This window comes from Salmo trutta, chromosome 26, assembly GCF_901001165.1.
Source record: "Salmo trutta chromosome 26, fSalTru1.1, whole genome shotgun sequence".
NCBI classification, from domain to species: Eukaryota; Metazoa; Chordata; class Actinopteri; order Salmoniformes; family Salmonidae; genus Salmo; species Salmo trutta.
Genome location: NC_042982.1, coordinates 5,772,447 through 5,785,564, shown reverse-complemented (window position 1 = coordinate 5,785,564; position 13,118 = coordinate 5,772,447). Strand labels below are relative to the sequence as shown.

General features: G+C 46.9%; 1 protein-coding gene across 3 annotated transcripts in view; it reads right to left on the bottom strand.

Moving 5' to 3' along the window:
- LOC115162958 (protein jagged-1b) overlaps nt 1–12,318 on the bottom strand; it is a 41,004-nt gene extending 28,686 nt beyond the window's left edge. For 2 of the 3 annotated variants that reach the window (XM_029714506.1, XM_029714507.1), the window contains exons 1-2: nt 11,527–12,318; nt 5,072–5,398 (exon numbers count right to left, since the gene is read on the bottom strand). In XM_029714506.1, coding sequence (XP_029570366.1) covers nt 5,072–5,398; nt 11,527–11,676 — 477 coding nt within the window. In that variant the 5' untranslated portion in view covers nt 11,677–12,318. Of the gene's footprint in view, nt 1–5,071; nt 5,399–10,981; nt 11,251–11,526 lie in introns of those variants that run through there. The other variant, XM_029714508.1, reaches the window with a different exon arrangement.
- Nucleotides 12,319–13,118: the final 800 nt, after the last annotated feature.

Sequence of the window (13,118 nt, the reverse complement as noted above, 5' to 3'; positions counted from 1 at the left end):
GAGAGAGTTGACAGATGAGTGACTTCGGAGGGGGTGGACACAGGGGATGGAGGAAAGAGTAGTGAAGGTAGAGAGAGGGAGAGGTTGGAGAGGGAGTGCTAGAGGGAGCTGGGTGAGGAGTCAATAGACTTCTGTAATTACACCTGTTCAACTACTTACAAAGCTGTGTGCCCACGCACTTCTTCAAACACAGTGTACTAAGATGAACGCGCACACACACACACACACACACACAATCCACACGTCTCCAAGGTGATTGTGTAAATCTGCTTCCCCCTCCTAATATAGAAACTCCCATTTCAATCCAATTTGCACACAAATGAAATCATTAAAAGGCTGCCTCCCTAGAGAGACTTGTGTCCTCCAGGTTATTAACTTATCTCTAAAAAACACAAGGCTCAATCCCTGATAGAATTCACTTTCTTCGTGTGTCATGATGCAGTGTGTGTGTGTGTGTGTGTGTGTGTGTGTGTGTGTGTGTGTGTGTGTGTGTGTGTGTGTGTGTGTCCAATGTCAGCCCACAAGTGAGTGTGTATGGGAGAGTCCTCGACGGACAAAGGAGAGGAAAGCACGAAGGAGGAGTAGAGAGAGCGAGTGAAAGAGAGAGACCCAAATGAAAGAGCGTTCTCACTGAGCTCTCTGTCCTCCTCTCTCCTCTCATAACCCCTTGGTGACTGGGTCAGCCTGACTCCCACGCGCCAATGCACAGGTAAACCCACAGTGTGTGTGTGTGTGTCTGTGTGTGTGCGTGCGTGCGAGCGTCTGTGTGTAATCGAGCATATTAGACCCGACCCAGAACACAGGAGAGTACTGGCTGAAATACATTTGCATAATTTCTCTACTTTGCATGTTTGATAGCAGGGCCCGTTCAGTTGTTCCTGGAAACCCGGTTGTCACAGAGAGAGCAGAGGTCAGTAAGGCCAGGTAAGAGAGGACGCAAAAATGTGATTTATTTTGACGTTTTAACCACTAACTCTCACTAACCCTCAGTTAACCCGTACTCTAACCTTAGCCCTTACCTAGACCTTACTCACCCCCAGGTAGAGAACAAATAGTGGTCCTTCCTCGACATTTCTGCGGATATTGCCTGTTTTTAGAGTGGAAAGCAAAGCAGGACACTTAAACTTCTTTGGGATAGGGGGCGGTATTTTCACGTCCGGATGAAAAGCGTGCCCAAAGTAAACTGCCTGTTTCTCAGGACCAGAAGCTAGGATATGCATATAATTAGTAGATTTGGATAGAAAACACTCTGAAGTTTCTAAAACTGTTAGAATAATGTCTGTGAGTATAACAGAACTGATTTGGCAGGCAAAACCCCGAGCACAATCCATCCAGGGAAAATGTATTTTGAGCTCATTGTGTTTTCCAACAGTTTTCATTGGGAATCCTGATTTATAAGGGCCCTGGTTGCAGTTCCTATGGCTTCCACTAGATGTCAACAGTCTTTAGAAATTGGTTGATGTTTTTCTGAAGAATGAAGAAGTACGGCTGTAAATTGTTCGTGTCACTGTGAAGGGCTGAAGTCTTTTATTGCGCGTACACAGGAGCGTGCTCCATGGTATTTTTCTTCGGTATTGAAAACAGATTATCCCGTCTTAAATGTTAGCGATTATTTACGCTTTAGGATACCTAAGGAAGGATTAGGAATGTTGTTTGAAATGTTTGGACCAAGTTTACAGGTAACTTATTAGATATTTTGTTGGCATGTTGGGCGAGTTGGAACCGGTGTATTTCTGAATCAAACGCGCCAAATAAATTGACATTTTTGGGACATAAAAAAGGACATTATCTGTCACGGTTGACGTAGGAAGGAGCGGACCAAAGTGCAGCGTGTGTCGTTCCACATTTTATTTTCACTGTGAAACTATGCAATACATATAAATAAACTGAATAACAAAACAACAAACCGTGACGCAGAGGTGAAACATACACTAACTCAAAGACAATCTCCCACAAACCCAGGTGGGAAAAACACCTATTTAAGTATGATCTCCAATTAGAGACAACGATGACCAGCTGCCTCTAATTGGAGATCATCCCAAACAAACCCAACATAGAAATACAAAACTAGAACATGACAACATAGAAAAACTAAACTAGATAACCCCCCTGTCACGCCCTGACCTACTCTACCATAGAAAATATCAGCTTTCTATGTTCAGGACGTGACATTATCGAACAAAAGGACCATTTGTGATGTTTCTGGGACATTTTGGAGTGCCAACAGAAGAAGATCTTCAAAGGTAAGGCATATATTATATGGCTATTTCTGACTTTCGTGTCGCAACTCCCTGGTTGAAAATGATTTGTTATGCATTTGTGTGCTGGGCGCTGTTCTCAGATAATTGCATGGTTTGCTTTCGCCGTAAAGCCTTTTTGAAATCTGACACCTTGGCTGGATTAACAAGTTAAGCTATATTTTGATATATTGCATTTGTGATTTCATGAAAGTTTAATATTTATAGTAATTGAATTTGAATTTGGCGCTCTGCAATTTCACCGGATGTTGGCCAGGTGGGACTGTAATGTCCCACCTATCCCAAAGAAGTTAAACGGTTTAGTGTAAACCACACTGTACATTGATGTCAATGGGAGCCGCAAGTTCAAGTTACGCACAGCCGATCTAGAGTAACGATTCTATAGGATTCTGATCTTTGAGAGGAACAAGGCTTTAGAGAGATTATAATGGACCTTTGTCTAAGAGCTACCCGGCAACTCCTTCTGGTGTACCACCTATTCACTCCGTCCATTTATTCAGAAACTGTGTAAGTTTCCTCTGCCACATAGACAAGAACAAGACAATCCCCACAGTCCCCCTCTTTCCGCCAATCAGATATGCGAGTTGGAAACAACATGAGACCGTGCGACTTGAGAAATGACCTCACGGTTCGAAATGCTTTTGATGTTTTATATCTGAACGGAAACCCCTTAGCGAAAACATCCCAGACCAGGCCGTTAGCTGTCCCTGGACTTGGGGACAAACTGCAGCCAAATGCTTCAGTCCATATAATCAGACAGTGAGGGGCTGGGCAGACAGCGGGGAAATGTAATACACATTCACAAAACACACACACACACACACACACACACACACACACACACACACACACAGGTTATTCACACCCAAAACACAAGCAAATACAAACGTGCACACACGCACACACACACACACACACACACACACACACACACACACACACACACACACACACACACACACACACACACACACACACACACACACACACTCATTTCCCTGAATAGATTAGTGAAGAAAAAACGTGAGGGCGAGGGATAAAGGGAGCTCATCTTTCCTCAAAATGACTGTGCTCACCTGTTCATCCCCTCACCTGGGGCAGAGGGATCAGGATACTGCCTGAGCCTCCCCTCCCCCGTCTCGCCCCTATTTCCCCCGTCTCCCCCCTATTTCCCCCGGCCTCTCCCCTACCTCCTGGAGACGGCCAGATCACGTGAGTCATTCAACCGCAGCTCTCCCCATAGAAATGCTGGCCTGCCTCGGAGTGTCTCTCTCCTCTCCCCTGCAGCCAAGCCCGCCCCACGGCCCGGCCCTGAAACTGATCCAGATAGACTTTCTGCCGGAGAATATTCTCACACTCATACCTGCCACTCAAACACCTCCCCAACATGGAGGGGCGAAGTGTGTGTGTGTGTGTGTACGCATGTGTGTGTTCCAGACGTCTGAAGCTAGAACATACAGACCTACGTGCTCCAACACCAGGCCAGCTGGTGGGCATGACCAGCCTTTTTCGCCTTATATTTAACCTTTATTTTAGTAGGCAAGTCAGTTAAGAACAAATTCTTATATACAATTATATACAATGACGGTCTACCAAACCATTTAAGAACAAATCTCAACCAGGGCTTTGCACAATATTACAAACATTATTACTAGGCAATAGGAATATAATTACAACCACATCGTCAGCTCTCGTTCCCCATTAATATAATACTTCCATTATGAATAACCATCCAACCTCACTGAGAGGTCAGAAACGAAGCATTCCAGACCATGAAGAGAAATATTGAATGCTCTCATTGAGACAGTAAACAAAGAAACCAACAACCGTTCCGATCTCTGGAAGGAAGACAATGTTGAGAAGTCGTCCTGCATGGGCCAAGTCGTTTAAAAGGGATTCTTGTCGCTGTGGCTCTGACCCCTAAACGACTTGGAAACAAAGAGACAGTAATTACAGCAAAAAGCCAGGGAACTACTTCTAATGGGCGTGGATGGGGGGGGGGGGGGGGGGGGGAGGAATAAAGGGATGTAAAATGGAGGGATGAACTCTGCTCGTTGTGAACATTAGTGTTCCTCTTCCACCAGCTAAAAGCTTTCATCCCCCTCCAGATGTCTGCCCACCCTCCCTCCCCAGCGAACATCTCAGGGCTTAGTAACAGGCAAACAGAACCACGTATTTGTGAGTAGCGGCAATACACAATACACACAACCTCAAGGCTTCAAGACTCCTCTTTACTGGTGTTTGTCACTTCTATTTTCCGCTCTTCCTGTTTTGTTTGGGTCGGGAGACGCGGTGTGGAATATAAGGGGATGGAGGATTGAAGAGGGAGAGAGATAGAATTGGATTATCGATGGGTCTAATGCGCGATTAATAGGTTGCCTCTTGAATGAAGAGTCGTAGCCACCCGCCTGGGCTCCATGTCTGGTACAGACACAGACATGTCGATGCACAAAGTCAGACAGAGAGGAGCGATATCGGAGACCTTAATGATGCAACAACGCAACAAGCTTAGAGTTTAGGAGGAGAGAGAGAACGTGAGAGATAAGGAGAGAAAGAGGAAGAACCAGGGAGAGGGAGAGAGAGAAGGAAGGAGAGAAAGCGCATCATCTCAGCCTCAAAACCAATTCCTATGTTTAGACAAGTAGAAATGTGCTACTAATTTCTGCAAATAGTAGCAACGCCGCTTGACTGAATGCTAAGAGCGAGTCTCAACATTTACGTCATCGTCATCACAGGTCTCTGTGAGTGTGTGCCTACTTGAACCGTATCACGTTACCATAGTAACAACATCGTAGTTACACTTCTGTACTCACCGGCCAGGCGTATTTGAAGGGAATGATGACGTGTCCTGTAGTGCCGTCCTCTCTTCGTCCTTCGTCGTGCCCTCGATGACGGAGGGATTGGCTGTTGCCCCCCAGGACGGTGGTGCTGCCCGCCCCGAAGGTGCAGGCTCCGGTGGGGACGACCCGGGCCTGGTACTCCTTGAGGCAGGCCCTGAAGAAGGTGTCACACTGGTCCGTGAGAGAGCAGCGCTGCCCCCCGGTGGCCTGGAGGTCACAGCACTCGCCACTCTGCAGCACACCATGGGGGTTCTGGAAGTGACGGATCTGCAGCTCAAACATCCCCACTGCACACACAGCCTGGAGAGAGAGAGGGAGGCAGGAGGTGAGGTATAACTCATATACACACACACACACACACACACAGGGAATCATACACACCACCCAAAGAGAGGGTGAATCTATGGGAACAAAAAAAACGTCTGGTTCCCGATGTCATATCTGTTGAAAAAAAACGTTCATGAATGTGATGAATACACCTGCTTAATGGGTGGGGTATCATGTTTCATCCCAAAGCTCTCCAGCTATGGTAATCTATGGATAGCATGCCCTCCCTCTCTCTCTCTCTCTCTCTCTCCTTCTCTCTCTGTATCATCTGCTTCATTAGGGTTGCCAGACTACCGTCATCCTATTCTAAGAGGTAGGAAGAGAGGGTGATTGAGAAAGGAAAGATAACGTTGATTCACACCACTTCCTCCCCACAGCGGAAGAAACTTAAAATCCCTCATCCAAATGGAGATACGCCCCCATTCCAGCAATCCCTCTCTCTTTCTCCCTCTCCCTCTCTCTCTCTCTCCATATCTGTCTGTTTATCTCCCTCTATCTGTCTTCATCTTTCCCTCCCCGCTCCTTTACCCTTCTCCCTCGCTGTTCTCAGTCTTCCTCTTTCGCCTCTCCCCTCCCCTGCATCATGCACTTCCTACCTCTCCATCTAGCTCCTTTCTTTCCTGCTTCTTCTATATCAGTAGCTCTCCCTTCTTTTCTCTCCCTCTCTCCCCAGGGGGACTTAGACACTGGGAACCTGGCCACGGTTTCTCTCTCCTCCTCCTCCCTTCCTTCTCCATCTGGGAACAGGCTGTAACTCTTGCCTTCTCTCTGCACCAGCTTTTCTTCTCTGTTTTGTTTCCATTCTTCTTTTCATCTCTCTTTCTCCCTCTCCCTCTCCCTCTCCCTCTCCCTGTCTGTCTGTCTGTCTGTCTGTCTGTCTGTCTGTCTGTCTGTCTGTCTGTCTGTCTGTCTGTCTGTCTGTCTGTCTCTCTCTCTCTCTCTCTCTCTCTCTCTCTCTCTCTCTGTCTCTCCCTCCTCCCATAGCTTATAAAGCATTCTCCTCAGCTGGGTGCAGAAGGGCACAGACAAGCTGGTAGAGCTAACAAGCTCCCCAGAGAGACAGGTGTGTTGGTGTGTTGTATAGCAAGGAAATAATTGTGATGACTTCCAACGGGTATAAAACCACAAACCACAAATGCACGTAACACACATACACACACATACACACGCGCGCGCGCACACGTCGCATACAATGAAATGACGTGACAAAGAATAGTGGTGTAGTAGTCCTGCTACACACAACCTGACCAAAGCCAGTTAGAAGAATAGCTGGTAAGTCAGCCCATTGTTCTTGTGGCATTCTGTCCCTCACCTGCCCCTGTCCCTGTCCCTGGGCTAGGGGGCCAAACTCTCCTACATCAAACAGCCTGTAGAGATACAGGCCCACTCATCACTCTGCATCCTCCTTTCTTCCTCTTCCCACCCCCCCCCCTTCTCAGCCATTCCGGGCATACCTGCGTTTCAGCGCTCCATCTGACCGCTCCGAGCGCTCAGTCTCGACAATCACCGTGGAGAGCTGCGGTCATTAAGCCCCCAATTTAACCCCAAAATAGGGCGAGACCAGGACCACAACCTGAACACTGGATTACCACGGTTGGACATGTACACTGACTAACACTATTGTTAAACACTTGCCTTTTAATACGGTTAAATATGGCACTATCTTGACTGTCCTGTTATAACAGTATAATATCAGGACAACATTATACACTGTATCAAACCACATTTATAAATCATCCTGAATGCTCGTATCTGCACTGCACTGAATCCCCAGATCTGAGAAATGCAGGTTGTTAAGCGTTACACTACTGTCACAGGTTATAGTGTCGTCAATGCTGAAATGGATGCAGGATATCAACTCCACTGTCCTCCTCCTACATTATCAATGTCCCACAGCACGGTAGGTCTGCATCGTGCTGTAGTAGGGGAAGGCAATGTTATATTAGCGAAGAGCGTCAGAGCTGGGTGCAGTGGATCCATGTGGATCTTTCTGTACATTCACACGCCCTAGTGCTACAGGGCTGTGGCCGCTGGCCCAACACACACACCCCAGTCCATGAGTCCACACGCACGCACGCAAACACATACACACACACACACACATACAGAACGTCCTGATATTGCCCCTGCACTGAGGGCTGTGTCACCCCGCCAGTGGGGGACCGTTTTAGGCCAACAACCATAGCCTGGGGTGGGACTGGGAGGGGAAGAGTAGAGAACACATTCAGCCAGCGCGCTACCTCCAGGCTTCCCCTCTAGGTCTGTGTGAACTTGAACTTGAATGTGATAGGCCTACGTCCAATTTCACTGAATGTGAATTGGTTTTCTATGTGGTCATAGTGGTTTGAGTGTGGTGTTTTGGAAGCACACTTATTATTACATTGTTATTACCATTATAAGGATAACTGAAAAGGAGACTGAAAAGATTTGGCATGGGTCCCCAGATCCTGAAAAAGTTATACAGCTGCACCATCGAGAGCATCCTGACCGGTTGCATCACTGCCTGGTATGGCAACTGCTCGGCATCTGACCGTAAGGCGCTACAGAGGGTAGTGTGTACGGCCCAGTACATCACTGGGACCAACCTTCCGGGCATCCAGGACCTATATATTAGGCGGTGTCAGAGGAAGGCCCAAAAAATGGTCATAAACTCTAGTCACACAAGTCATAGACTGTTCTCTCTGTCCCGCAAGCGGTACCAGAGCGCCAATTCTAGGTCCAAAAGGCTTCTTAACAGTTTCTACCCCCAAGACATAAGACTGCTGAACAATTAATCAAATGGCCACCCGGACTAATTACATTGACCCCCACCCCCCCCCCCCCCCCCCCCACATTCTGCATTAGCATCGAACTGCCCCCGCGATATGCAACTTTTTAGGGAAGTTAGAAACCAATACACACAGGCAGTTAGAAACGCCAAGGCTAGCTTTTTCAAACAGAAATTTGCTTCGTGCAACTCCAACTCTAAAAAGTTCTGGGACATTGTAAAGTCCATGGAGAATAAGAACACCTCCTCCCAACTGCCCACTGCACTGAGGATAGGAAACTCTGTCACCACCGATAAGCCCACTATAATTGAGAATTTCAATAAGCATTTTTCTACGGCTGGCCATGCTTTCCACCTAACTACCCCTACTGCATTCAACAGCACTGCACCCCCCACAGCTACTCGCCCAAGCCTCCCCCATTTCTCCTTCTCCCAAATCCATTCAGCTGATGTTCTGAAAGAGCTGCAAAATCTGGACCCCTACAAATCAGCTGGGCTTGACAATCTGGACCCTTTCTTTCTAAAATTATCTGCCGAAATTATTGCAACCCCTATTACTAGCCTGTTCAACCTCTCTTTCGTGTCGTCTGAGATTCCCATAGATTGGAAAGCAGCTGCTGTCATCCCCCTCTTCAAAGGAGGTGACACTCTTGACCCAAATTGCTACAGACCTATATCCATCCTACCCTGCCTTTCTAAGGTCTTCGAAAGCCAAGTCAACAAACAGATTACCGACTATTTCGAATCCCACCGCACCCTCTCCGCTATGCAATCTGGTTTCAGAGCTGGTCATGGGTGCACCTCAGCCACGCTCAAGGTCCTAAACGACATCGTAACCGCCATCGATATGAAACAATACTGTGCTGCCGTATTCATTGACCTGGCCAAAGCTTTTGACTCAGTTAATCACCACATCCTCATCGGCAGACTCAGTAGCCTTGGTTTCTCAAACGATTGCGTCGCCTGGTTCACCAACTACTTCTCTGACAGAGTTCAGTGTGTCAAATCGGAGGGCCTACTGTCTGGACCTCTGGCAGTCTCTATGGGGGTACCACAGGGTTCAATTCTTGGGCCAACTCTTTTCTCTGTATACATAAATGATGTCGCTCTTGCTGCTGGTGAATCTCTGATCCACCTCTACGCAGACGACACCATTCTGTATACTTCTGGCCCTTCTTTGGACACTGTTTTAACAACCCTCCAGACGAGCTTCAATGCCATTCAACTCTCCTTCCGTGGTCTCCAACTGCTCCTAAACACAAGTAAAACTAAATGCATGCTCTTCAACCGATCGCTGCCTGCACCTGCCCGCCCGTCCAGCATAACTTCTCTGGACGGTTCTAACTTAGAATTTGTGGACAACTACAAATACCTAGGTGTCTGGTTAGACTGTAAACTCTCCTTCCAGACTCACATCAATCATCTCCAATCCAAAGTGAAATCTAGAATTGGCTGCCTATTTCGCAACAAAGCATCCTTCACTCATGCTGCCAAACATACCCTCGTAAAACTGACCATCCTACGAATCCTCGACTTCGGCGATGTCATTTACAAAATAGCCTTCAATACCCTACTCAACAAGCTGGATGCAGTCTATCACAGTGCCATCCGTTTTGTCACCAAAGCCCCATATACTACCCACCACTGCGACCTGTACGCTCTCGTTGGCTGGCCTTCGCTTCATAATCGTCGCCAAACACATTGGCTCCAGGTCATCTACAAGACCCTGCTAGGTAAAGTCCCCCCTTATCTCCGCTTACTGGTCACCATAGCAGCACCCACCTGTAGCACGCGCTCCAGCAGGTATATCTCTCTGGTCACCCCTAAAGCCAACTCCTCCTTTGGTCGTCTCTCCTTCCAGTTCTCTGCTGCCAATGACTGGAACGAACTACAAAAATCTTTGAAACTGGAAACACTTATCTCCCTCACTAGCTTTAAGCACCAGCTGTCAGAGCAGCTCACAGATCACTGCACCTGTACATAGCCCATCTATAATTTAGCCCAATCTACTACCTCTTCCCCTACTGTATTTATTTATTTTATTTATTTTGCTCCTTTGCACCATATTATTTATATTTTAACTTTGAACTTTCTTCAAACTACAAATCTACCTTTCCAGTGTTTTTCTTGCTATACTTTATTTACTTTGCCACCATGGCATTTTTTTGCCTTTACCTCCCTTATCTCACATCATTTGCTCACATTGTATATAGTCTTATTTTTTTCTACTGCATCATTGATTGTATGTTGTTCTACTCCATGTGTAACTCTGTGTCGTTGTATGTTGTCGAACTGCTTTGCTTTATCTTGGCCAGGTCGCAATTGTAAATGAGAACTTGTTCTCAACTTGCCTACCTGGTTAAATAAAGGTGAAATAAATAAAAAATTGCCCCCCCACATTGCCTCGGTACTGGTACCCCCTGTATATAGCTTCATTATTTTATTGTGTTACTTTTTACTTTCATTTTTTACCATAGTTTATTTTATTTAATAAATATATCTTAACTCTGTTTCTTACTGTTGGTTAAGGGCTTGTTGGTTAAGGGCTTGTAAGCATTGTATTCGGCGCATGTGACAAATCCCATTTTATTTAGAAGGTAGCCTATACTATGCTGGACTATTCCTGGTACTCTACAGAACTTTTACATATCATAGAGAGAGGGTGGACTGCATTCATGTAAAGCTGTGAGGCAGGGAGGCAAGTGTGCGCACCCACCCACACACACACCCACCCACCCACCCACACACACAGACTGACTGACGAACAATTCCCTTGAATCCCCTCTCACCTTGTAAGTAAAGTGTAGTAGTAGTTAACACATAGAAGACAGCCTTACTCCATCCACAGACACCATAACATTTAGCTTGCTGTTTCCCATAAAGGATGTATTTGTACACCGTTACAGCCTCCAGGAGACTGCATTCTGAACGTTTCCCTCTGCGGTTCTGGTTCAAACAATTCACTTCACGGATGGTCGTGTAGCCCTTTTCAACGGGAAAGCAAAGCAGTTACAGTTTAATAGGCTTAGAATCCCAATAACAGAAAATGGTGTAACCAAAGACCACGCTTGGTAAAGACGTGAAGGTTTGCTCCTGTAGCCTACAGATGAAAGGACACGCCCATGGAGCAACAAGTGGATGACACCGGACTATTAAGACGCACAAAAACATGTGGGCACAGCGCCATTTGGAGCAAGGGGAGACATATTGACAAGAGAAACAGGGAACTAGAATGTGGGCACCATTATTAACTCTGTGGGAAGAAAACGCCGACTGTAAAAGTCAGTGCAGGGTTAGCAACGGCCGAAAATAGCGCTTAATCGGTACGGCTTACCTGCGGTTGCAGAGAAAGGGCGACGATAAAAATCACGGTCCACTGCTGTCCCCGACCCCGTTCTTTCCTCATCTCTGTCCTGGTGCTGATCCTCGCGCCTCCACTGCAGCAATCAGCCGGCGTTCGTCCGTGCGCTCTTTCTCTCTCCATCTCAACGTCAAAGGATCGAGGACGTAAAACAATGCGGTGTCCCCTCTTCTCTATAATATCCCTTTCTCAGCTCTCTTTGAGCGCCAGGTCATCGTGTCGTACTTGGCATTGTTGCCTTTCTTGTACTGTTCCCCTTGGGGAGTTCCTCCTGCCTGCCCGCCCCTCCTCGACCACTCTCCCCGGCTTCTCCCTCTCTTGGTGCGGTGTCCAGAGTGGGTCTTTCCACAGAAGAAAAAACACTCACTCCACCAGGTTGATCTTCCCTCCACCTGCCGTTAAGGCTTCGAATGTCAGACCTGCTGGCTCCCTGACTTGAGCTCTCATCCCAGTTACACTCTCCCTCTGCGCAACGCACTCGCCCTTTTAAACTAAACACAGACGCATACACCCTTTCGCTCTTTGCGCAAAGGACTCAAATTGATAGCCAAATGAAGTAGAATCTCCCTCTCTACAAGTCAAGACTCTACTCTCTCTTGTTTATCCACTGCATGCTGCGTCCCTCCCTCTTTCCGTAGGCTTTCCAAACCCGTGTGGTCACTTTCGCTCAGGGCTAACAGATCCGAATCACCCAGGTCCCGACCAAGTAATCGTGCGTATCGGCTGTGGGAAAGAACTCCGCGAAAAGGGATGCCAGTCAGTGACGAGAGGCTGTGTGTGTGTGTGTGTGTGGGGGGGGGGGGGTTAAACATGAGAGAAAGTGTGTTAATGTGCGCGAGGGGTGTGTGTCCTCAGGCAGGGGATATCCGTGTTCTCGTTTTATATGTGCACGCGGTCTGTAATTCAACTGGGCTCTGTAGTCGAATAATGTGTCCAGTGGCGATAAAAAAACTTGTGTTGCATGTTATTTTGGCCTTAATACATGTCACATATCAGTTTGCAAACAATGTTTTAAAAAATAGCATTGAGTTAATAAAGCCGCATACAAACATTGTCTCTTTCTTGCTTTCTTGAGTAAGGCAGCTCCAAAATGCAGGTGTTTCAGACTAGATCAGCGCTTTTAGTGGTGGTGGGGCAGCCTGCGGAAAATACAGAGTTTAGGGGTTGGTAATCTTCTCTAGTTGCGCCGTGATTGGCTCAGTGTTCTGGTACTGATTGGGGCACTACCTCACCGCAACATCTACAGGGAGAGCTAGAAAGTTCAAGCCCCTTGGGTGCTGCCACAGATTTACTTAAGAAGTGCCCATCCAAGAAGGCTCAAGGTCATTGGCCACAGATAAAATGATGTCAAATCATGTTATATCTACCGTAGTTTAGATTGGACTGATCATGTCAACATCATACTTTCAAAATCTTAGCTAGCAAGCTAGACAAGCAGTCATCATCATCATGAATCAAGTCGACAATCTACTGGCAAATCCTTTTCATATGAAGATAAATTCTAGATAAAACATATCAGTGTTCATCGGCCATTGGACATACACATAACACAAGTTGGTACTCGC